Genomic DNA, 23,259 nt, shown 5'->3' with positions numbered 1-23,259 from the left:
GAACATTGTCTCTTGAAATCAACTGAAATGTAATAAACTGATAAAGTATTTATCTGATGGCAGTTTAAATCATGTCACTGTTGTGTGATCCGTGGAAGTTTTTCACCGTGTTCGGAGCGTCACAGCTCATGTGAGGTACGTGAGCTGATGCTGGCCGCGTTCAAATCCATTAAATCTGCTGATTCTAATGTTCTCGTACATTCTGTTCTTAACGGCTTCGTTGAGTTTCATTTACCTTCTGCGTTTTCTTTTTTAAACTGTTTGTTTAAACGCCTCCTGAGACACGTGGTCGTATAAGCTGTCGGCATAACAAGTGTGATACTTCTCAACTGCTTAGCCTTTGTCGTTAGCACCCTCCATGCTATGTTGGCTCCTTGGCATAGAACTGAGCTGTATAGATCTGCCTCAAGGATCAGAAACATGGTTAAGCCTGCTGTCACAGTTACCCAGTCGAGCTACTTGGATCAGGATGGGACTGATATCATGTTCGAGGCGGTGCCATCCCCAAATTTAAACATCAAAATCTGACAGGACTTTCTTCCAAGTTGAACAATGACGCTGATAAAATAAATCGTGTATTTGAATATCACGGGCAAATTGCTCAGTTTTAAGAACTTTGCTGGAAAGTGAAGGGCTTGTCAGGTTTCCGAGCATACGAGCGTTTCAGTGGGTACTTTGGTTTAATAATACACAGGTTTAAAACTGCCACAGTTCTGTTTTCTTTTTCCTCTTCTGTAGTTTAGTCCTGTAGCCTTCTTCGTAACTTAAGAGTACACTGTGTTTCTTGGTATAATCAATTCAGTACACACAAATCAAACCTTTTACTACTACCGCTATTTATCTTTCTTTTTGGCTTTTGTCATGTTATCCTGAAAAAGTCATGCCAAGTCGTTTGTCATTTGTGTCACAAACCAATCTCTCTCCCAATATTTGTGTTTCTTAGAAACCCCCAACTTACCACTGAGAAGTCACAGGAGTCTCATTCAGGTGTGCCAGCAATCTAAAAGCAATATTGTCGTTTTATGTTCTTTTCTTGCTTTGTTTGATGTTTTTTCCTCTTCTTTTTTTTTTTTTTTCTTCCTTATCATGCTGTTGCATACAATCTGTTGTTGCTGTTTATTGCGACCGAGCTGCATAATTGAGTTTTCTCCTCTCTGAAAAGCAACATTGTTGCCACTGGTCCTGCTGTAAAGAGCGCAGAGTTCGAGTCCGAATTGGTTTCTCCAACATTCTTCTCGTTTCCAGAACAGTCTTTACACTGACTGAAACAAATGTGTGTTCATGATTCACAGTCCCAATCATTTACTGTTTCAACCACTCCAACTCCCCCTGGTTACTTCAAAACAACTTGCTTGATTAGCAGTTTGTGAATTAATAAGGCATGCTTTTGCAAATACACATCATTTACCATCTCCACTCAAATAGTCCCAATGATTGTTCTACTTTATCCAGCTTGGCTTTAATTAATATATCTTACCTAGCTCTACTTCAGAGCCTCAATCTGCTTAATGGAGTCGGCAGCAGGTCTTTTTCAGATGGATCCAAGCGAGGCTCGACATGAACCAGCCTGCTTTAATATTGTGTTACTTATTAAGGGACTATCACAGTAGGTGGCTCTCCGCCCATATTACAGTGAGACTTTAATCTTCACTGGTGATTTCGGTTGGCTGCCTGAATGATGATCTACGATGTGCTAATGATTCTGATAGGCTTGATGGTGCAGCAGTGCCATGAGGTTGAGTTTTTTTTTTTTTTAAACATGCTTTAAAAAAGGATGTTCCTCCATGTTCTTCCTTGTTATCTTGTTTTTTGCCCCAAAGTGACAACATTTTTATTTTTATTTTTTTACAATCCCACATCATAAATGTGAGCACATACATGTGGATAACTCATTAGTCCCTCCATTGATCTGGCCCTCGCATGTACAGGCGGCATGCCTTCCTCATGGAGGAAACAGCAGGAAGCAGCAATCAATCAGAAGCCCAGGAAACCAATCATTTATTAGAGGATGGGGCGTCCAATTAGCAAAAAAAAAAAAAAAGCACCTCCGTGGGGTGAAATTTGATTTTTATCGTGGTCAACACAAGACTTCTGAACCAACTTCATCAATTAGAACCCTCTAATTTGAGTCGATGGACTTCATCTTTCATATTTAAAGATTCAATGAGTCATTGAGGATGAGGAGATAGAGAAACGTGAAAGCAACTTTCATCTCAGACACTCTTTTGGGTGCACATTGGGTTAGTCTGAAATGGAAAAGACTAACAGCAGATGTGTTTGGGTTGGGCACTTTCTCTATATGTTAATGGATTTTTCCTGCATGTGGATGTGAGTGAGCTGATGAGACCAGGCGGGGGAAAAAGCAAGTAATTATTTAGCTGCACATTGAAGATGCCTTGGGGGTGATGGGACTGGAAATGGAGACAGGAAGAGGCCAGACAGCACGAAACGCACGCACACAAATGGCTTTTGACTGGTTTGCACTTTGACGAGCCGTGCCAAATTGGCTGTGACAGTCTGTCTCTACTTTTCAAGAAATACACCGCAATGCATGTTCAGAATAGCGCTGCACTGGGAAAATTGTGCATCACTGGTGATACATGGTGTGTGTGTGTGTGTGTGAACACTTCACCTGTCATCGGGAGTGACATCAGCTACAGGGTAACACATCAAAAGATGGAGAATACAAAACAACATGCATCGCTGCACCAAAAGCAAACAGCTATTAACCTTCGCAATCATGTGTCATTTATTAATGAAGTGGGGGTTTTTTTTCTCGACAAGATTACCTCAAGAGATAAATCCCATTTCCATTCTCATGAAAGTGATCTTGCTTTGTTTTTGCAAACCATAGCTTATCTAGTTAACTTGGCAATATCTGGCCACTCAGGCCTCTTAAAAGGAGGCAATGGCATTAAACATACTGCTGGATTGTAAATGCATGTTGACATTTTACTCTTCATTGCGCTGTGGCTGCCCGTAGCTACACCGGCTGACCTACAGTATGTATGTGGAAGTTTGTAACTTTAATCAGCTGATAATTCAAACGTGTAAAAGTGCCTTCAGCAACCTGAACATTGTTTTTTTTTTTTTTTTTTTTTTTTTCTGCTGCGCTTGCAGTACTATAAGACTTATTTTATACTGCCTTAGATAAGGGGGGCGATTAAATAGTTTTATTGCAGGTCTAAAGAGGAAACATTCTCTCTGAAATAGAGATGCTATCAGAGTGAGAGTTGTGAATATCAACTTCTTGAAAATGAGCCGCTGTCGAGCATTCCGATGTGCACAGTGCTGAATGTATGACATGATTAAATACAATTGCGTTTAAACAGAATCCATATATTTTTTTTTTTTTAGTTTTGCTAATCTAATAATGTAAAATCTATATTGACTTAATGAATGCCTTTTGTGAATAATAAAAAAAAAAAAAAAACAGTAATTGATACTCTGGGATTAGCACCTTCAACTAAGAGAGGGCACCATTGCGTTCCATTCAGCATGACAATGATCCTCACCAAATTAAAATGAATATGTAAGCAGTAGGAACACCCGTTTATAAGTCTCCACAGAGCACGTTTTAATATCTGCTTCGACGCACATGGGTTTTTCTTCTAATAGAAAGAGGTGGTTTAAATATTTGAAATATTTGAAGATTCAGCAGAAACTATTTTTCCCGTCCTGGCTGCAGATTAAAGGGTGACAGCTCACTGGCTCTTTTCATGTGGGGATTTAAGTTAAATCCAGACGTTTTATTTTCTTCTCCAATATGGGTTGCTTAAATGAAAACATTCAGGGAAAAAAAAAAAAAAAAAAGATCTCAAATGTCTACCAGTGGAGGAAGAGTGACAAGAGCAGTGGGGGTTGGGCAGAGAGAGAGAGAGAGAGAGACAGAGTGAGAGGAAAGAAAGAGGTCATTGGAATGCGCAAGATTGGGAGAGACAGCAGAGGAGATGAGTTTCCGGATAACATTCAGTTTATTTACTCAAGTATGTGATCTACTCATGTACAAGGGGGAACAATCAGACACAATATGGCTATTATCCAGGAGCTGCTTTTGTCATAGGGAACATGTTTGATCTGTCATCTTATTTAGTGGCTTTTCTGGCTGTCATGTTGTGTTTGTTCAAGCCTGCAGACTCCAGAAGACTAAATGCAGCAGAGCACCTCTGGGTATGACAGGTTTGTTATGTAGAGGTAGAGTGTGTGGTAGTATTGTAGGTGTTGGTGCTTGTCTATGTTCTCTACAGAAAGGTCTCTTTATGTAACTCATTGGTCTTGCGTGTACTCTACGTTAGCATGTACCTACATGTGTTTTTCTGTGTTAGCGTATGGTTTTATAGGCTTTCTTCTGCATCGCTCTATGTACCGGTTTTGTCCCAAAGAGACATATTCACTCTAACTTGACCATTATATAAGAAGCCCACTGTGTCATCTTTTAACTCCCTTTGTCTTTGACAGATAGCCCGGCTCTAAAAGCCTCTGTCCGTGGTGCTGAAGGCTGGCCTGATGTATGAGTGCTACGCCCTGTTTGATAAATCCACCATGTCACTCTGCCTCTGACAACCATTCATCAAGCTCGGCTTTCACATGTGAAATGCTCGGTGTGCTGGATAATTCACTGAGACAAATAAAATAGTCCGAAAGCTTGGACTCCTCTCTGCATCAGCCTGCGTCGACTTCTCAGTACTGTACTTTATCTCTGTGCTGTAGGGACGCTGTGTCCCTATCTAAGCAGCAGCAGCAGCAGCAGCTGAAGCACAGTGACTATATTCAGACCAGCTGAAGGACGAACATGTTCTTAATGAGGCGGCTAATGAGTTCTGTTCTTTTGTTGCTGCTTTTTTTTTTTTTTTCCTTCCTCCCAGGGTCGGTGAGGCCATTCAACCATATAGCTGAAGTCTCCTGACGTTCCCCCCATGGCCTGACTCAAAAGACGTTTTCTTGTTCTGTACCGCATGGTCATTATCAATATTTTGTTTAACATGCTGGTGTTAATGTCACAGATAAAAGTCATTACACATTTCACATAACCCCGTGGATGAATGGAAAGAAAAGAAAGATAATAATATTGGGACTTTACTTTGAAATAAATAGGGTTATGGCAATTAAGAGGAAAAAAAAGTAAATGAGAAAAGTAGGCAATTCTTTGTAAAAGAAACAATGACATTTATTATTTTCTCAGCACTTTTCTTAATTAGTCTGTTGTGCCCATTGATCACATATAGTACAGTTAATATAAAAATGGCTTTTTAACTTTACATCCAAAGCAACAACGAAATGTTTTCTGAAAATATGTATGCTAAAAATACTAAGAAAGTATTTGCACTAAAAGTACTGGAGAAGAGAAGAGCTTGTGATTCTGCAATGATGAAATGGCCTTTGTTTTGCTGTGGCTGATGTGTTTCTTCAGTTTCTTCTCTGTTTACCGCATGTAGTTCTTGTTGTAGGCACTTACCAGGGCATAACAGACCACATCTTGAGGAGACAACACATCAGTCAACTCGGCTTTAATCAACCTGTTAAATTTGTGTAAGTCCAGCGCATCATTTTCCAAGTAACTGTTGCAATTAGAACTACACAGCATAAACAGCCATTTTGCAAATGTCCTCTCTAGACACTCATTTTGTTGCTGAATTTCATTAAGCTTAATGTGACGCTGTAATCAAAAGTAGTCTGCTCCTTGCCTCAATTTAAAACTCATTTAAACTGTTCAGACACAGAGGATTTGTCATTACATCAACATAATAGAATATATAACAATATTTCCATGAAAAAACAAGAATCCATTTTTAAATAGAAAAAGGGGGGTATATTTCATCAAAAGGCTTACACCATACTCACTGTTATTTGTCTACTCTACTAAATCTCCCTTCCTGTAATAGACAGTTGTTATTACTGTAGTTCTAACTCGTCTATGGAGGTTTTACAAAGCACAGACGGTATTGCTTGGGACCACACGGACAGTTCCACAACTCTTAACACATTTAACAGTCAATTACAAGAGAGTTGACCATCATCATCATCATCATCATCATCACCATCGTCATTATCTTTGCCATCTTTTCTCTGCCTGCATTTCTGTATGAACTGAAATATACTGAAATATATCTTTTTGTTGTAAATGCCCCTTCCTTCGATGCTTGCTTGGTTTCATGAAACGGTAACAAAGCCACCACGTCAGCCAGGGTTGAAACTGGGAGAGCATTTAGTCTATTTTTAACTGTTCCATCCCAGTCCAATAATAGTGTTGCCAGTGTAGCTGAGTGGGTGACCAGCAATGGGTATGCCTTTGAAACAGTACTACACATCGTCCAACCCCCTGCCCATTGCCTTGTCCATTCAGTATTGTTGGTGTTTGGTGTTCTACAAAGCTGCGCTTCTAAAAGGCATTGTCAGATACATTTATCACTGTTGCTTTCACTTCTACTCCATTTGGCAGTCCCTTACCCGAAACCCACAGCTTTGTAAAGAAAGAAGAGTGCATACCGGTAGCTTGAACCGGTGTCAGTGAAGCTTTGGAATCACATTTCCTTATATCCCCATAAATGTGGTGGTTCCTCAGAGACACATAAATAAGCAGGCATGCCACTGAAATCACCGCCAAGAGCACACCAAAGACGGTGATTACTGCTGCGTCCCATTTTTCGGTGTCCTTGACTGCCAGCTCTAATCCCTTGGTGGTGACATTGACACATTTGGTGTCATGGTTGTTGTGAATGCCGCGGACATCGACACATACTTTGTAGTGAGTGGCTGGACTGAGATGTGTGAGGTTGTATACCTTAACATCAGAGGGGACCCTAGTGGTAAAGGCTGTGGTGGGATGATTAGCATCTGTCACTGTGTACCATTTAATGTTGGGAGCCAGAGAGCCAGGGCCGAGCTTCCAAGAAACCAGGATGGAGTTTATTTCCACTGATTTGATCGAGACTTTCAGAGAACCGTTTGCAGGTTGGGGAAAATATTCGTTCACCTCTACGGAAACAGATTTCAGATCAGCTCCAACCAGATTATGGGCAACACAAGTGTAAAGACCAGCTTCATGTTCCGTTATATCATAGATGTCAAAAGTTCCCTCAGGGTGCATGTAGAACTTGTCAGAAACGGTGTTAGGTAGGACTCTGATTCCAGATGGGGTGATCCAATAGATGTCTGGTTCTGGTTCAGCAAAGGCCCGACAGTGGAGGGACACAGAGCTTCCATTCTTTGCTTTGATATGCCCAGGCATGCTTTCCGGAGAGATAAGTGGCAAACAAATCTCCATCATCTCCCTGAAGTGCACCTGTCTGACATGTTGGCCCTCGTACTCTGGAGGCTCCACGCAGTAGAGTGAATCTGGCTCCATGAAGCGAATATTGGTTTTGTTCATGTTCATCCAGCGGACTACACAGTCACAGCGGATGGGGTTGCTGTGCATGCTAACTTCTCTGAGATTTGGGAGGGACTCGACAGTAATCCTGTGGAGAGCACTGAGCGCATTCCCATTTAGCATTAGGGTTTCCAGACGGGGTAGTTTGTAGAAAGCATTAGGATGGATGTAGGAAAGTTTAGGATTGTTGGTGGCTTCTATTTTTGTTAGCTCAGGGAGGTTATTTAGGGCAAAGCTGTCAATAGAAACCAACTCTGGCATGCTGTTAATCCCCAGTTCTTTCAAATGTAGCATATCCACAAAGTCTCCTCTCTGTATCCTTGCAATTGGATTTTTATTTAAATCCAAGAACTTTAGGTTTTTAGCATTCTTTAGGGCTGAATGAGGCACCTCAGGGAAAGTGTTATCATAGAAAGAGATGCTCTCTAAGCAGTCAAGTCCAGTAAGTGCGTCATCAGGAAGCTGGGACAGGTTCATTCTGGTAAGAACAAGACTGCGGAGATTACTGAGAGGTTTAAAGTTCATATCATCTATAGAAAGAATGGGATTCTCACCGATCATCAGAATCTCAAGATTTGGCATGGGTTCAAACCACTCCCTTTGAATCACTTTCAGCTTGTTGGAATTAAGGTGGAGTCGCACCAGGTTGCTGAGACCCTGGAATGCAGTTGGGGAAATTAAGGAGATTAGGTTGTGGTTCATGTAGAGCTCCTGAAGGCTAGCAACCTCAGTCAGACATTTTTCCGGCAACTCTTGTATCCAATTTTCCTCCATATGAAGGGAAAGCAGCTGGGGAAGATTCCCCAGATGCATGTCGTTGATGGAGGATAAGTTGTTTTGTGATAGATCAATCTCTGTGAGGTTGGCCAGGTAATCCAAGGGCTGGTTAATTTTAGCAACATTGTTTGTTTGCAGTAATAGTACTTGTGTGCCCACAGGTAATTTTTCCGGCAAGCTAAAGAGTCCCAAGTCATTACAGTCCACTGTCTGTGCCTCCATGTACACTGAACTTGGAGAAAACCAGGGTCTTATTTCACATACACAGAGCTTTGGGCAATCAAGCCTCTCCTCTGTGGCCAAAACAAAAGAGGCCATGGCCAAGCCAACAAAGAGACAATCCACAAATGACACGTCCTTCATATTGGACCGATTCCCTCCAGTAAGAAATTGGTCCTTGTAGATTAAGTTGTCTGAGCTGTTAACTTCACAAATAATGAATCATTTGCTCCAGCTGCTGAGGCGATTGACTCACCACCCCTGCCACTGCCGCCACCAACTGCAGCAGGGCTCCCTGGTTTTTTTTTTTGTTGTCTTCCTGTGTGGACGCCCTTGGAAGTAATAAGCAATCACTCAACGCTGCCTGCTGGTGTCAGGGTTCGGGGCTGAGGCTGAAGTCAGGCAGACCCAGGAAATGGTAGGGGGAAAAGGGAAAAAAAATGATTGACTTCTATTATACCTCTAAGAACTGGAGGACAATGTTGAAAACATAAAAAAGTATCCATTAAATAAAAGCTCTTTCTTTATAGATGGGTGTCCTCACTGATTGTCGTGATTATCTTCTGCAGTTCACAGCCCACTCCATTCCTACCTGTGTAGAAAAGACAGAAAGAAGTTGTATGAGTATTAAATTAAAATTGGAGAGGAGATAGGGTAAGGGAATATGATATGAGAAGGATTTAGTCATATTGACATTTGTTATAAACACTTTGATGCATGTTGGCATTTAAAAAATGCTGCCTGAAGGACAGAAAAAAATGGATTTACATTTGCTTGACCTTCTAGTCTAAATTTAAGTGGCTTATGGATATGTCCCCACAATGTTGACTTCAGTCCTCATGTAAGCAGTGGGTCTATTATTGGTTAAAGAGCAGGCTTTATTAAGATTCTTCAATCTTAAAGCCTTGGATATGGGCCTTAAGGTCACTTTGTTGAAAGCCACAGGGATATCTCAGTCACTATAGCAACAACTAAACAGGCAGCCAATACAACAATCAAAAGAGTGCAATTAACAAATGCAAATTTAACCTCTGTATTCAGAAAGCAAGCAACATGCGAATATACAGTATTTACATGTAAGCATTGTTTATCAAAATCAAAATATCTGCACGCTGGTATAATTTAATTAATGGAATACATGTACATATATGCAGTTCAATTTCAACATATCAGCTAAAATGTATGGCCAATGGGGGAAAAAAACGGACTTCACTTTTCTTTTCTTCCAGGCACTCATAGTCCTTCTACACTGTTACATTCACAGAGCAAAAGAATAGAATTCCTTATGAATTGCCCACCGCTATTAATTAATCCCAGTCATACACATTCACACACAGATTTTAATGCCGCCAGGAATATGAGGCCCAAGAACATTTCGACAAGTGAATTGCAGCAGCAGAATGAAACTTCAAACTTACAATCAAGGGACCGTCGACTCTAACACTGAGCTGCACCATACACCGGATACTAATTTTCCAAAATGAGATAACCACAAGACTTATCTGTAGATTCATTAAATTATAAATAATGTTTAAATACTTCAATATAAGAAACTGTTTAAAAAGAAAAGTGACTGAAATGTATACGCCTCTCTTCAAAAAAAATAATCACTCACTAGATTGCTTTAAAGTGAGCATGGAATAAACAGTACTTAGGAATGTTCATTCTGTGTCGTCGTGCACAGATTTGCAACAGTGATTTTCACATTGATAATTACCAGAAATGAACATGATTTAAATCTGCTTTGACATTGTAAAGGATATTTTTCGCTGAACTATTATATTGTATAAATGCACTAATCAGTGTGTCAATAGAATGACACACAGTTTGGCAATTAACAGAAGTGAACAAATTTGAAAAGATATATTTTTAGGCACTAGTTTTACTACCTGGTCTTGGTATTTAGTAAACAAGACATTCTTAAAGGATTCTGGAGGTTAATATAGCTATGTAAAATTTACAACCAAGACTTTGTTAAATATGTTAAATATAGAACCCAGTGTGGTTTGGGGGTAACTTTAACAGTTGCAGCCAATGACCTTGACAAAATAACTCTTTTCCTCCTTTAATATTTGATCACTTTTAGTGTAGCAGAGATTATATTATAATTCTTATAGTTACTTATATTGATTGTCTATTGGCAAATTAACAACTGTTTGCAGGTTGATTAATAAACATTTTGTACTTTAGTCATTTAAAAACAATGCACCTGAACATCAGACCCCTTTCAATGTGCTGTAACTTAAATATCACCGTATAACTTGTGTCTCCAATGCCTGCTGCTTTACAGCACAACTCCGCGGCTGAAGTGTACCATGTAATTTGTCGCATGTAACCGTCTCTTACTGAACAGATGGGTTTGATGGCGCTTGTGATATTCTGGGCCTTTAAGAGCACACAGCACATCATGAGAAAAGTCATGAGAGACAGGAGATGAAATGAGAAGAATCAAGAGTGTAAGTGTGACGGCAGCTGGGAAGTGAGAACAAGAAAAGAGAGAAATGGTTTCGTTTCATCAACCTCACTGTCTTCAGCTCAGTGGCCACAGGGGAGATGTAGGGAAAAAATGAATATATATAATAAATAAATAAATAAAACCTTCTGAAGGCAGCAGGAACGGTGCATTTTGTCCCTCTGGCGAAACTGAGCCAAAGGTTCATTCCTCAACCTCTGCTCCAGCATTGGCTGGGGTCTGGTTTGGAGGGGTGAGGGAGGGAAGGGGAGGGAGGGAGCGATATTATTTTCCAAAAGCACCTTGCACTCTAATAAGCTGCAACACCGTGAGCATTCTGATAAACAGGCTTTAGCTTCTCTCCCTCAGCAGTGGCTATTCTTTGTTTGCCACACAGTTGATCCGTGCCCTGAAAACACAGGCCGGAGTCTGTAATTTCGCCTGCAGCGACTGAACCTCACCTCTGGTGTTTTTCTTTAGTAATGACAATTACCAGCCGTGTAGTGAATGCAATATGGATAACTGTTTTTGTATAGCTCTCCAATATTTGTTTTACAAATTGTTATAGTTGGAAGTGTCAGTGGGGACAAATGTAGACTTCCCCTTTGCAATCAGTGTTTTCTGTTTACCAGCAGTCAGGAGCTTGTTGCTATGGAATAAAAAAAAACATTACTGCCCTATCATCACAACACATTGACTCATATGTTATGTCATCTGGAAGGACATCACTGATTGTAAAACAGACAGATTGAGGGATAACATTCATTATTGTCTTGATTTTAGTGTTAATATCTGTTGTTCCTTATTGGCTAAATTGGAAAATGGGATTAGGATGGCTTTACAGGACAGTTTCCAAGATGGTGTGGCCAGCAGACATATTTCCCTGTTAATTAATGAGGATAACATTGTGTAAGGATAATCCAACACTTTGTTCATTCAAATCTTGGTTTGAAGGTTGTTGTAATAACTCTCTGCATATTTTTAAAAACAATCAAAAATAAATCAAATGTGTTGTTTATACTGGGAATTTAAGTCTGTGTATTCTATATTAATAAACGTAAATACTTTAAATTGATTTATAGACCCCAACCTGAACCTTAATTCATATAGTTTGACTCCCAAACCCCCAAATAATGAATGTTAAAGAAGACTGGGAAATTAAGAAATAATCACAAAAGTGAAGCTTGAAGTAGAGTTAAAATTTACTTGACAAAGAAATTAACGAACAGTAAACTAGCACTGATTTATCTCACCCCTCCTCTTCCTTCTGTGATTTTCACTCTGTTGTTTGAAACATTCATTTAAAGTGGAAAGATAGGCACCAAACTTTCAAGAGGAAAACAATTCATATAAAATATATACAGACAATCCCTTTGTTCTTCTATTTAATATTTATCAAATGCAATCACTTTTAATTTTGCATTTCATATTAATAAAGATGTAATTATTTCATAAATGTTTACTATATTCAACAACGGCAGATTGAAACTTACCTACTGGCCTTGACAGTGAGTTTGCTAAACTGCGCCAATACATTTGAAATTGAAAGTTTTTCCCTCATTATCAAAATGAATGCGTCTTTAATTAATCTCAAATTAACCCTGCATACGGTATATGTGTCTATGATGTAACATTGCAAACAGTTGAAATGGAAATGAACTCTGATTGTCTAACATAAATCTATGTTAATCAGAGTTAATTTGCAGTATCCTGTATATTAGCTCAGCTCCCATTTAAGAGCTGTTAAAGTCAACTATCTGGAGTCATCTGTGAGAAAAAGATTTGGGGGGGACTTCCTGTTTGCTCATCAGTCTGAAGTGGCAAATGTTCTGTCTTGACGGCGTGCCACCTGAGCAGAATCAATGACTCAATTACATTATAAAACAGTTTGTAATATTGATAATTGAAGGCTATGAAATACAAATATTGTACCCGAGATATTTAGGCAGCACATGCTTTTTGAAATAATGAAGAGTGGAGAGTCATCTGAGCACAGTCAGCCAATCCTTAATCAAGATGTGTAAATGCATCAGCAAAATGGAAAAAGCTCTTAACACAGCTTCCATTAAGAAAGCTTGTTTGGACAGGGAAATGGTGCTTGTTACTGGCACAGATACTACATTTCATCGTATTTTTTTAGTTATATTGATATACTTAAGCAAACTGCATCATCGTAAGTAAACTAACCTTATCATCCACAGGTAGGTGAACATGTAAATTGCTGTCGTACAACTGCATTATCTAAAGCCCAGTGAAGTGACAGGCTATATATACTCTTAGCCTTGCACCGTGACTGCTTCGGCTTTGGAGTCCAAACACAGCTTGTACCAACCTATTAGTAAGAGGTCCCCCACCCACACACACACACACACACACACACACACACTGCTACAATGTAGAACTAATTTCCCACAATTCACTGCTCAGTTGCTGGTAATTGAGGTGGAGCGAGGGGAGAGGGAAGGGAAAGAGAGAGAGGGGAGATCTGGAGGACGGAACGACTTGCCAGAGGAGGAACTTGTCGTGGTATCTGAAGTGGTGTATTAACCTTTAGTGATCCCAAGAATGCTGTCATTGCAGGAAATATTAGCCTTGGTGAGACCATGAAGCAGATGAATTAGCCCAAACCCACTTAAAGATTGGGTGAAAACAAGGACTTTGAAGCTTGAAACATGTTGTGTTCTATTTGGCAGCAAGTGGCAATAACTTGCATTTGGCTTTGCAGTTGTTGGACAAAGAGAAATGTGGTTAATCGGGCTGTTGCAAATAAAATTCACAGAAGGGATGTATTATGTGCCTGGAAAATCCTTTGGAAATCTTGAGCCAAAAGATACATAATCAGCAGCTGGTCGTATCAACTCGAAGAACTGAAGTGGATTTCCTATAACTTAACATACAGCTGCAGTAATACATGAAGTGCAAGCTATGACATTTGCTCGAGGAGCAAATAGAAGCCTTTTATAGGTCAGGCTAAGGTGTTCACTCATGGAGCTAACATGAGTTCCCAGGTGTCAGAGGAAGGGGGACGGACAATCATTCAAGCCATGGTCGCCAAAGCGCCTCCATTACTGTAGCAAGGCTGACAGTCTAGCCCATGGGCATTTCACTTACGCTTGTGTTAATCCTGACTGAGAACAACACGGCAAACACGCTCCTGCTATGTAGTTTGTTTTAGGGCGGTCCTAACTGTGTGAAATCCACCTTTTTTTTTAGTTTGACACCATTCACTCCAGTAATAATGACGTTAGATCAGAAATAATTTATTGTTCAGTCAGTATGTAACTGGACATTGACATCATTTGTTGTCAAGTCTTTTAACTCTACTTTATAATTACCTCTAATCGTTTGGAGGTCACTAAAGTAGCTGTCCGCTGTGTGGTGCTGGGCAGGTAACCCCTGTACCACAGGAAGTGGCTTTTTTTAAAACAGCCACTTCCTGCAAGCTAAAACAGGCCTGTAACCTGACAGACACTAACAACTTTAATGGGAAGAGCAGAGCTATAGTTATAATGAAAGCCCTAGAGATGCTGGATCTGGGTGACCTATACTCATTGTGATATTTTGGTGTTTCCTAAGCCATGATAAATTTATTAGTTACTAATTTCATGACCAAGATTTGCATTTTGTAAAACAAAAATACTCAATCTTGTCACACTCTTGTCAACTAGCCCGTTCTATTTGATTGACCAAGACCCGTGCAGTGATTTTTTTTTTTTTTATATTTAATTTTCCCCCAGTAGTGGTAAAGTCTTCTTGTAGTAAAAAAGTTAACCAGAACAACCTAGGGTGTGTAACTACAAGTGACCTCTTACCGAATTGACATTTTGTTTTAATCCATTGCTTTATGGAAAAAGAATAAATCCAGATTTCTTGTTGGTAATCAATCAGGCTTTATTTCAAAATCGGTTTCATGCAAGTGTTGCATAACCATCATTATAACTGTATGTTTTTTTTTTGTTTTTTTTAATATTCCAACAGAAAGCCTGTTAAGAGATGGCAGTGCCATTGCATCACCACCATATTACCTGGCTTATCTCCAGTCTGCCCTTTTTAGTCTCCTATTTCACTCTTAATTAGTGTGACATTTAAAATAACTGCCAATCAATGAAAGGCCTCCAATAAAATAGTGCACGTCTTTTTAGGCCTTTGTTGTTGTAAAGTAAAACCAAACATAGCTCTGTTTCTGATCAGGAGGTAATTTATTCGAATAGCAAATGCCACCACCAGACAAATCCTAATATACCTGAATTGGGACACAGCTTTAGTCTTAGAGGTTCAGACACTGTCAAGGTGAAAAGCATTCCCTTCCAGATCTTGGCAGCACTTCACACTTACATCCCCACTGGGCCACCTCCATCACATTACCACTACGGGTGTTCTGGACAGTAATGGTACAAATAGACTTTGATTAGAGACCAGTGAGATATGACTACTTTAAATTAATGAGTGTCCACAGTTGGACCAGAAAGCATTTGTCCTTGTGGCTCTGCGGTGTTAATTCAGGCAAGCCTGACTCAAATTCTGCCATGCGGCCAAATAGGCGGACAGCACTGTTTGTTTTATGCTATTTATTGGAATTAGTGATAAATCCTGCCCCTGGCTTAGCAGGGCTTGGCTGGGATTTAGTCAAGCAGGGACAAAAAGGTTAGTGCTTTTTCATGGATTGGATAATAATGGATATTCCATATGCCAGTTGACCTGTCAATCTATCAATCAACTTGTAGTCATAAACTGCCAGTCACATCAAAAGTGACCTCACGGCCCATTACATAAAAAGATGGTCTAGAATAAAATATATGTAGATGGATTCAGCAGTAATCCATCACGAGCAAGTTGTAGGAGTGGTAAGGAAAACTGGCACAAACCTTGAGCTACAACAGACTTGTTGGTGGACAGTAATCGGCGAACAAATTGCAATGCCAAGGATTTAGGAAATAAAGACAGACAAGCAGATAGACAAAAATACAAACATTAAGAAACAGACATGTACGTAAAGAGAGAGTGAATAATTGGTGTATTTCCATCTGCCGCCCATGGCCTCACTAACACAGAGGGATAAATGGAGACTAAAGAAAAGACTTATTACTATGCCATTAATGATTGCATAAATATGGCTAATACCAGCAACAACTGGTATCATTGTACATGACCTATAGTTTGGAAAATTGTTTATTTATTTTATTGTTTTAAGAACACGGAGGACACATTTGCAGGATCTAACCTGTGGAATAAGTGTGGATGTATGCTTCTGCAGCGAGCATGGCCCTGTGGGGAGATGATTAGACCTGCACGGTTTAAGTGGTAACAAGGCAGTGTTGCATCTGCTGAGAGGTAGACATTACACTCGCTGGTGTAAAACTGGGTGGAAGACATAAAGGTCAGGGGTAAGTGGAAAGTAGGGCGCCGTAGAATTGCCTCCTCTTTCAGATGAATAGCCTTTGCATTGTAGAAATCACTGAATTTTGATCCACTGCTAATAAGCCTCGTATGGCTTCTTCTTGAAGTCACCACCACTCTCTACAGTTTCTTTTTTTTTTTCTTTTTCGCTGTTTGCTCTCTCATTGACTTTCCTCATGATAATAGCAACCCCCACATCTGTCTTCATAGACCTTTACATTTACTTTCTACTGCTCACATTTGTCCGACTTTGAAACCATTACAGCGATCTATGCTAGCATCGCTCTGAATAATAAAAGTAGGCATATCTTCTTGTCTCTCTGTGTACCCAGTTTCCCCGTCTTTCTTCCTGGGCCTCCCACTGTCTTGTCGCTCGTTTGCTGTCAACCTAATTGCATCCTCAATACTTGTCACCCCCGCTGTGGCCAATCTAGACAATCTGCATACTGTCTCAGGAGACAGTCAGTCCCATCTACCAAAGTCTGAACGTGTTTATTTTGGACCACACCACAGGACTTTTTGTTAACCCTGAAAGAATGTAGTTCGGCCCTGTTATCGGTTGCTTTACCTCTGCCAGAGCATATAATAATCCCCCGAGGGAGTCACTATCCACCATACTCGCAGTTTTTATTTTTACTCTCCTTTGTCATCTTTTCTACACCAGCAAATGTTCCTACCTGGCATTCCTTCATCATTTGTCTTTACTAATTTAACTAATTGTCCTTTGTGCTTTATGAGTTTAAAATATTACCAATTTCTAAACTGATAACATTTTGACCCACCCATTTCTCTGAAAATTAAATAGGATGAATTTGCTATAAATTTTGAATTTAAAAATGTTTGTTTGATTTTTTTTCTTTTCTTTTTTTTTTTTGCAGTTTTATTTCTTCTCGCAACTATCAAAGCCAGAGGTGAAAAATAAATACATGAAGAGGCTGGAACTCCTTAATGTCGTCCAGTGGACATGTAGAGCAGCAGTGATAGAGGCAGTCCACTTTGAATAGACATTCTGGGTAAGCCCTTTAGAGGGAAGGATCCTCCGGAAGGCTTGTCTGTCCCTCCCTCCGCCCTTCACCTCATTGATTTACTATTATACTTTCTCTTAGGTAAGGAAGAGTCCATTAAAGAGAAACTTCTATCCGGTGCGTATGCATAATGAAGCTTCCGGTATGTATATGTAAGCAGATAGAAACCAAGAGCTGCCATGAATCAGTAGCAAGTCGACTGTTAATGTAAAATCAATGTTCCAAATTAACCACAGGAACCTCGTGTCTGCCTTTTCCACCCTTTCTCTGGACAAGACATGCCCTTGGGCTGAGTGAGAGAGAACACACATGCTGCACTATTGAACATTATAGCACGCCCACATGCACTCACACACACGCGTGCGCGCACACAAATCCAGTGGCCTGGAACACACACAAATCCATTAAAGAAGCATGCACTTGCAGACACAAGCATGCATGTGTTACTTAGCCGCCGGTGTCCTCTCAGAGAACATGAAAAAACAAAGCTCATTCACATATCGCATGCATAACACACCACGTCGCGAAAGAGCACAGCGAGGTCCCCTTGTCTAATTCGCCTCGTGCTGCATCTATTAAAATTAAGCCAAGGTATCCAGCTTAGGGGCTGCCGCTGATAAGGTCAAAGGCGTAGCGAACATTCCAACACTCATTTCTCCCCCAACATAATCGCACTCACTCTTGACAAAAAAGATCTGCATAATGTTCCATGTATTGCTGCGAGCCAGAATGAAAGAGGGGGGGAGGTGTGAGGAGAAGGGGGAGAGTGGAGCCGACGGCGTATCCCTCAAAGTCAGAGCCAAATTGAATCTGCAGGTGCAAATGTGGCATGTGTGCTGCCTCTGAGATGCGCAGCTATCTATATTTATATGAATAATATATGGCTGGTCAAGGGGCCACATGCCTGCAGGGAATAAGCTCCTACGGCAGACGGAATCAATCATTATATGCCACTGAAATGCATTTATCGCGCGGCTTGGACCTCTTTATTATGATTTCATGGGGTTTGATAAAGGCTTTTTTTTTCTGTCTCTCTCTCTCTCTCTCTCTCTTTCTGTTGTCATTCTCTGCAACTCCTCCTCTGCTAAAACAGATGAAAGATACGGCACTTTCAAAACCGTATGATTGCTTTGTGTCATCTCAAAGGCTCTGCAGCACAATGCCCGTCTGATCTGGAGACGGTCATTGCGTCTGTATTTGTGCATTTGTTTGTGCATTTCTGCACATGTGTAAATGTGCATCTCTTGCCACTGCATCTCCATCATTGCGTGTGCACTTGATTTAGCCTCGTACAGCATCCACCAAGCTTTTCATTAGTGCACTGACGGCCTATATGTAACAATCCAAATGTAGAACAGATGGGTGGCCCAGCAGTAGCCCTTAGATGTCCCCCTTTTTTTTTCTCTCCTCCTGTTTGAAACTGCAATATGGGCATATGTCCTCATCATGTAGAGCTCTGATAGGAATCTGCAGAATCGCCGACTCATTACAGGGTAAATCTTTGATCATGATTTGTTTTGCATGAAGATCTACCTGACATTTATACATGCTCATTTTTAGCACACCTTTTGTTCAGGCATCGTGTTGCCAGCGCATTAGAAAAATGTCCTTCCCACACACTCTTTAAAGCATGCGCTGGCTAAATAGCGAAAGTGCTTAGGTAAAAGTAAATGTCATTGAACACAAAAGAAGTGCCATATCCCATTCTGACCTTTGGTATGAGCTGAAAATGTCATGGATGCTGCCATCAAGCCACATATTGATCCTTTCTCTCTCTTTCTTTTTGGTGTCTACTCCTAAGTTAGGTCTTTTACAATCCATGAAAAAGATTTAAGACCAAAAAAAACCCAACACGTAATTCTTTTTCTCTCTTGTTCTTTTTGCCCTCTGCCTTCGCTTATTCCATTTTAATGGGTGCCTGTGTTTGTTTGGGAACATGCTGCTATCACAGAGCCTATGCTTGGCTGCACAGGCTGATCCCCTGCAGTCGTCTTGTGAATATGTTTACATGCATTTCACTCAGGAGTGCCGATAGATCCCGAGGCTTCTTGTTACCACCGTTATGGCAAAAAAATAATAATGATAAATAAAATAAATCTTCACATAAATTCGATTTTAATGGAACCTTTTTTTCTTTCTAATTATCTCGACTGGTTTGGCACCCACACATCCTCTCACCTCACAGGCACCTGCTGCCCCTTGCCTATAGAGAAATGATTATGGAACACCCACACCGTGCTGCCTATCGTGCTCTCCAAGCCTCCACAAGGCCGCTGCACACACAATGTACCTTTTCCTACCCCCACCTCCATATACACACACACACACACTTACACACACACACACTGTCTCTCACTGTTTCACACGCAGATCAATAGGCAATTCACAAAGCCACTCACTTTGAGCATATAACTTAGTGTGGACATGTTCTATTGATTAGTTTTGAACAAATGTGACAAATTAATAACAAAATACACCACCGCCTCGCTTTAATGTTTTTTTTGTCACCACGGAGATTGGACCGCTTTGTTGTTACATTCTCAATCACTTAGATTCCTCTGAGTTTGCATTTTCTCCCCAAATTTGCAATTCCATCGACACACTTGCAGGAATATCCGTCCTTAATATCTGCTCTCGAGTAACACTCGTGAAAATGCCTCAATGTTGGAATGTACGCTTACGAAGAGGCTTGGCCAACTCAGCAGGTAGTCTAATTATATCAAGCAGGAACGATGCTTGGCGTGTGGGATAAGGGTTTTTCTCAGTGGAGCACAGTCTCAAGGCCATGATGGCTCTCAGGTGGCATTTGACTGTGTGTTTCATATTGAGCAGCTGCTTTGGGGTGACTCATTCGCACTGTGGAGGCCAAACTCTATTGTATCCGTCATTGGGAACAAGCACACACACACGCACAAACTCACACACACAAACAGTATGGTGTGCATGCACTGAAGATTACAGCAATCACATCCAGTAGCCCCTTGGTGAAAATTACATTTGTCATTATCGGCCATTATCTGCTTATATGCCTTTGAAATATTAATGAGTGATACATCTGCTGGGTGACACAGATTTTTGGACAGAAGGGGAGAGAGAAAGAGACGCCCCAATGCAGTCAAGGGATTAGAGAATACCTCCCTCCCCTCTCTCTCTCTCTTTCTCTCTCTCTCCCTCTCTCCCTCTCTCTCTCTCTCTCTCTCTCTCTCTCTCTCTCTCTCTTTCTCCAGCCGGATCTCTCGATGTGTGGGTGGGTGTAATGGGCACCAGCAGGTGAAGTAATGATGGAGGGTGAATCCGCTAAAAATGCCTCTCTGTGGCGGAGTTGGAAAGGCAAATTAAAAAAAAAAAAGCATGCAACGTGGCGAGATGTTGGTGAAAGCAAAGCATCCTAATCACCGCCAGAGAGTCTGTGATTGCGTTATAGGGTTCCTCATTAAAGCCCGAATATATGTAGTATTGCGACTGGCAGGTGTCGTTCAGTGTTTCAACGTAAAGGTTTTAAATCAGAAGATGGAGAAGGCAGCGGGGTTTGGCCACCATTCTGTGGATTTCTTCGATTCGAGTCTGGTGTGCGCTCACTGAGCAGGACCCGGGGACAAGACGTGAAACTGCCAGTTCATTTCTCTACACATCCACACACACACACACACACACACACACACACGCACACACACACTTGAACAACGAACTTTAATACATGCATGCACTCGCATTTCCTCCATCAGCTGCCTTAACTATTGTGGCGTTTTTGGCTAAAGACAAAAAAAAAAAAAAAAAGAGTCCGTCATGAACCGAATTTGGTGAAGGCGCCACCTGCATAGTTGCGCAAATGCGCGTCTCCACGTTTTGTGAGCGTTCGAGGCCATAATTAAAGATAGCATAATTAACCTGCCGTATTTCTTACATTTCGAAACTCACACAGGAGTGATTGGTATTTGTGAAGCGGAGGGACTATTTTCAAAGGTTATACGTCAACTACAACATGAGAGAATCCGGGGATTCAGGCGTTTTTCGTTAACTTGTTAAAAGAATTGCATTGACGCAACCCGTGCGGTAATGTCTAATAACAGGCATATATTCCAAGAGTGTGCAGAGTAAACTTACCCGATTTCACCGTCATAGCCCTTGAAGAAGAATGTGTTTTCTATATTTCCATCAAGTGCGCCTCTCCGGTGATAAGAAAACCCCAGCGCGCGACATAAAGCCCGTCAACAATGTGTGGTCTTCTTCTTCTTACGCAGCTGGTCAGAAATCAGTCCGAGCCTCCACAAACGGATTCTGCAGAAAGGGGGTGGTGGGGGGGGGGGCGAAACGAAGCAAAGAAGTCCTAAAGCAGGTAGACTGGAGTCTGGATTTAGATTCATGTGTTCCCGGTGCCCTTCCCTTCCAGTTCTCACAGCGGCTGCTGAGGGCGCATCTCTCCCCTGGATCAAGTGTCAGGCGGACCACATAGATGCTCCGCCGTCTCCTCAGCAGTCATTAATATCAGAGCGAACCCGGACTCTCCAGAGAACAGCCAATAGCGTCAGAGAAACAGGCGAGTTGCTTGCAGCATCCCAGCTCTGGTTGGCTGGGAGCAGCCGTCAGTCATTTCCCAGAAGCCTGTTCTCATCCATCTCTTCTTCTGTCGGAGATGAAGCACGCTGCAAAAAGTATCCATTGACAAGTCTCTCTCCTTCTGGCCAGGAGTTGTAAAAAAAGTATTGCAATGCCACACCTCAGGGATTGGTTTTGCTGGAATCGTAGGATGTATCTTTTTAATACAGCCAGTGTTATCAAAATATGTTTTGCTACTGACCTGAGAGAAAGTTATGGCTGCACAAACTTGTTTTATACCATAACAAAAAGTGCATAGCTCTGCAAAGATACTCCTGTTCGAGCTCTAAATGCTGCTAAAACGTGTTGAAGTAAAATGTGGTTGAAAAAGCAATGTTACAACAAAGTAATGCATTAAATATGAATCATCTTTGCAAAGTAAAATAGACCTCAAGCACTTCAAATTAATGTGATCAATGAATATCCAGTCATGTATGTCCTTGAAACATTGCTTGTATGTAGGGTTACTTTAGTTACTGCTACCTTCAGGTGTAAGTCGTTACTGTTGCTGTTGCTCATTTTTGACATAAACGGCTGAGAATGGAGTTTGAAGGTCATGAGTTACCTCGTTCAGATCTGGATGTGTTGCTTATCGAATCACTGTCAGATAAACAGCAGAGTAACAGGGTGCAAAGAATTGCATATTTTGCATAAATTAAGGACACATGAGCCGGAAAAAGTGCAAATGAAATTTACAAAAAATATTTTTTTTATTTTGTAAATTGTTTTGTAAATGTAGAGTACTGTAATCTTACTGTAATTAAACAAGTTTTTAAAAGAACATGTTTAGAATGATGACAGCTGCCTGAATCTATTTTTAAAGCCTCAAAGACTTACACATAACAGCTATATATATATAGTACTGTAACACGACCAAATGTAACATTTTAAGTCATGTCATGTCTAACGTGACCTCCCCAGAGAGTACACTGCTAAGTCTACCAATATATTCCATCAATAAAATAGATATTTTACAAATGTGTATAGTATATGGTGTCTAACTCAGGATTCTTTTTTTTTATCATTTAAAACCTTGACTTCTGTCCATCTGTTTAGATAACCATTGTTTGGACCCAAAATCAGGCATTAAGAAAAACTTTGCATAAAAGGAAAATTTTCTGGCCTAAGAGTTTGTGTTCTTATAGTCTCAGCCTTTTTTTTTTTTTTAAGTCTTTATTGAAATTTTGTAAAAGATATGCCAAATTCAGCATTTGCATTATATATTTATAATTGCCACTGTGTTTTTGCACATTTACTAATCGCATCAGCACCAGCGTGCTCCTGCTGTGTTTCTGGCTACACTAGTGGAGGGATACATTCAATGCCAGCAGACTGAATTTAACTCATTCTGGTCAGCGGACTCACCACTTTTCTCTGTAGCCCATTGGAAACGGACATTTTTTGCAGCGCAGGGGAATGAGGAA

The 23,259-nt window shown here is 40.7% G+C and overlaps 3 protein-coding genes and 1 long non-coding RNA gene across 12 annotated transcripts in view; 2 read left to right on the top strand and 2 right to left on the bottom strand.

Moving 5' to 3' along the window:
* The window catches only part of LOC306817775 (dynamin-1-like protein), a 235,515-nt gene that overhangs the window by 1,593 nt on the left and 210,663 nt on the right, over window positions 1-23,259 (bottom strand). The window lies entirely within an intron of this gene.
* The window catches only part of cald1a (caldesmon 1a), a 350,697-nt gene that overhangs the window by 150,875 nt on the left and 176,563 nt on the right, over window positions 1-23,259 (top strand). The gene's annotated exons all lie outside the window — the stretch shown is intronic.
* On the bottom strand, window positions 1,871-22,491 carry lrrn3b (leucine rich repeat neuronal 3b). The gene is made up of 3 exons (XM_079335330.1): window positions 21,344-22,491; window positions 8,910-8,957; window positions 1,871-8,757 (listed from the first exon to the last, which is right to left on the bottom strand). Exon 3 carries the CDS (start codon window positions 8,507-8,509, stop codon window positions 6,380-6,382), a length of 2,130 nt encoding a protein of 709 aa, XP_079191456.1. The 5' UTR covers window positions 8,510-8,757; window positions 8,910-8,957; window positions 21,344-22,491; the 3' UTR covers window positions 1,871-6,379.
* LOC306818006 lies at window positions 15,992-20,591 on the top strand. Its single transcript, XR_013778110.1, has 2 exons — window positions 15,992-17,227; window positions 17,321-20,591. It is a non-coding gene; the product is annotated as an uncharacterized lncRNA (long non-coding RNA).

This window comes from Symphodus melops, assembly GCF_947650265.1.
Source record: "Symphodus melops genome assembly, chromosome: 22".
Lineage (NCBI taxonomy): Eukaryota > Metazoa > Chordata > Actinopteri > Labriformes > Labridae > Symphodus > Symphodus melops.
Note: the sequence above shows the minus strand (reverse complement) of the source record. Positions and strands in the feature narration are given on the sequence as shown.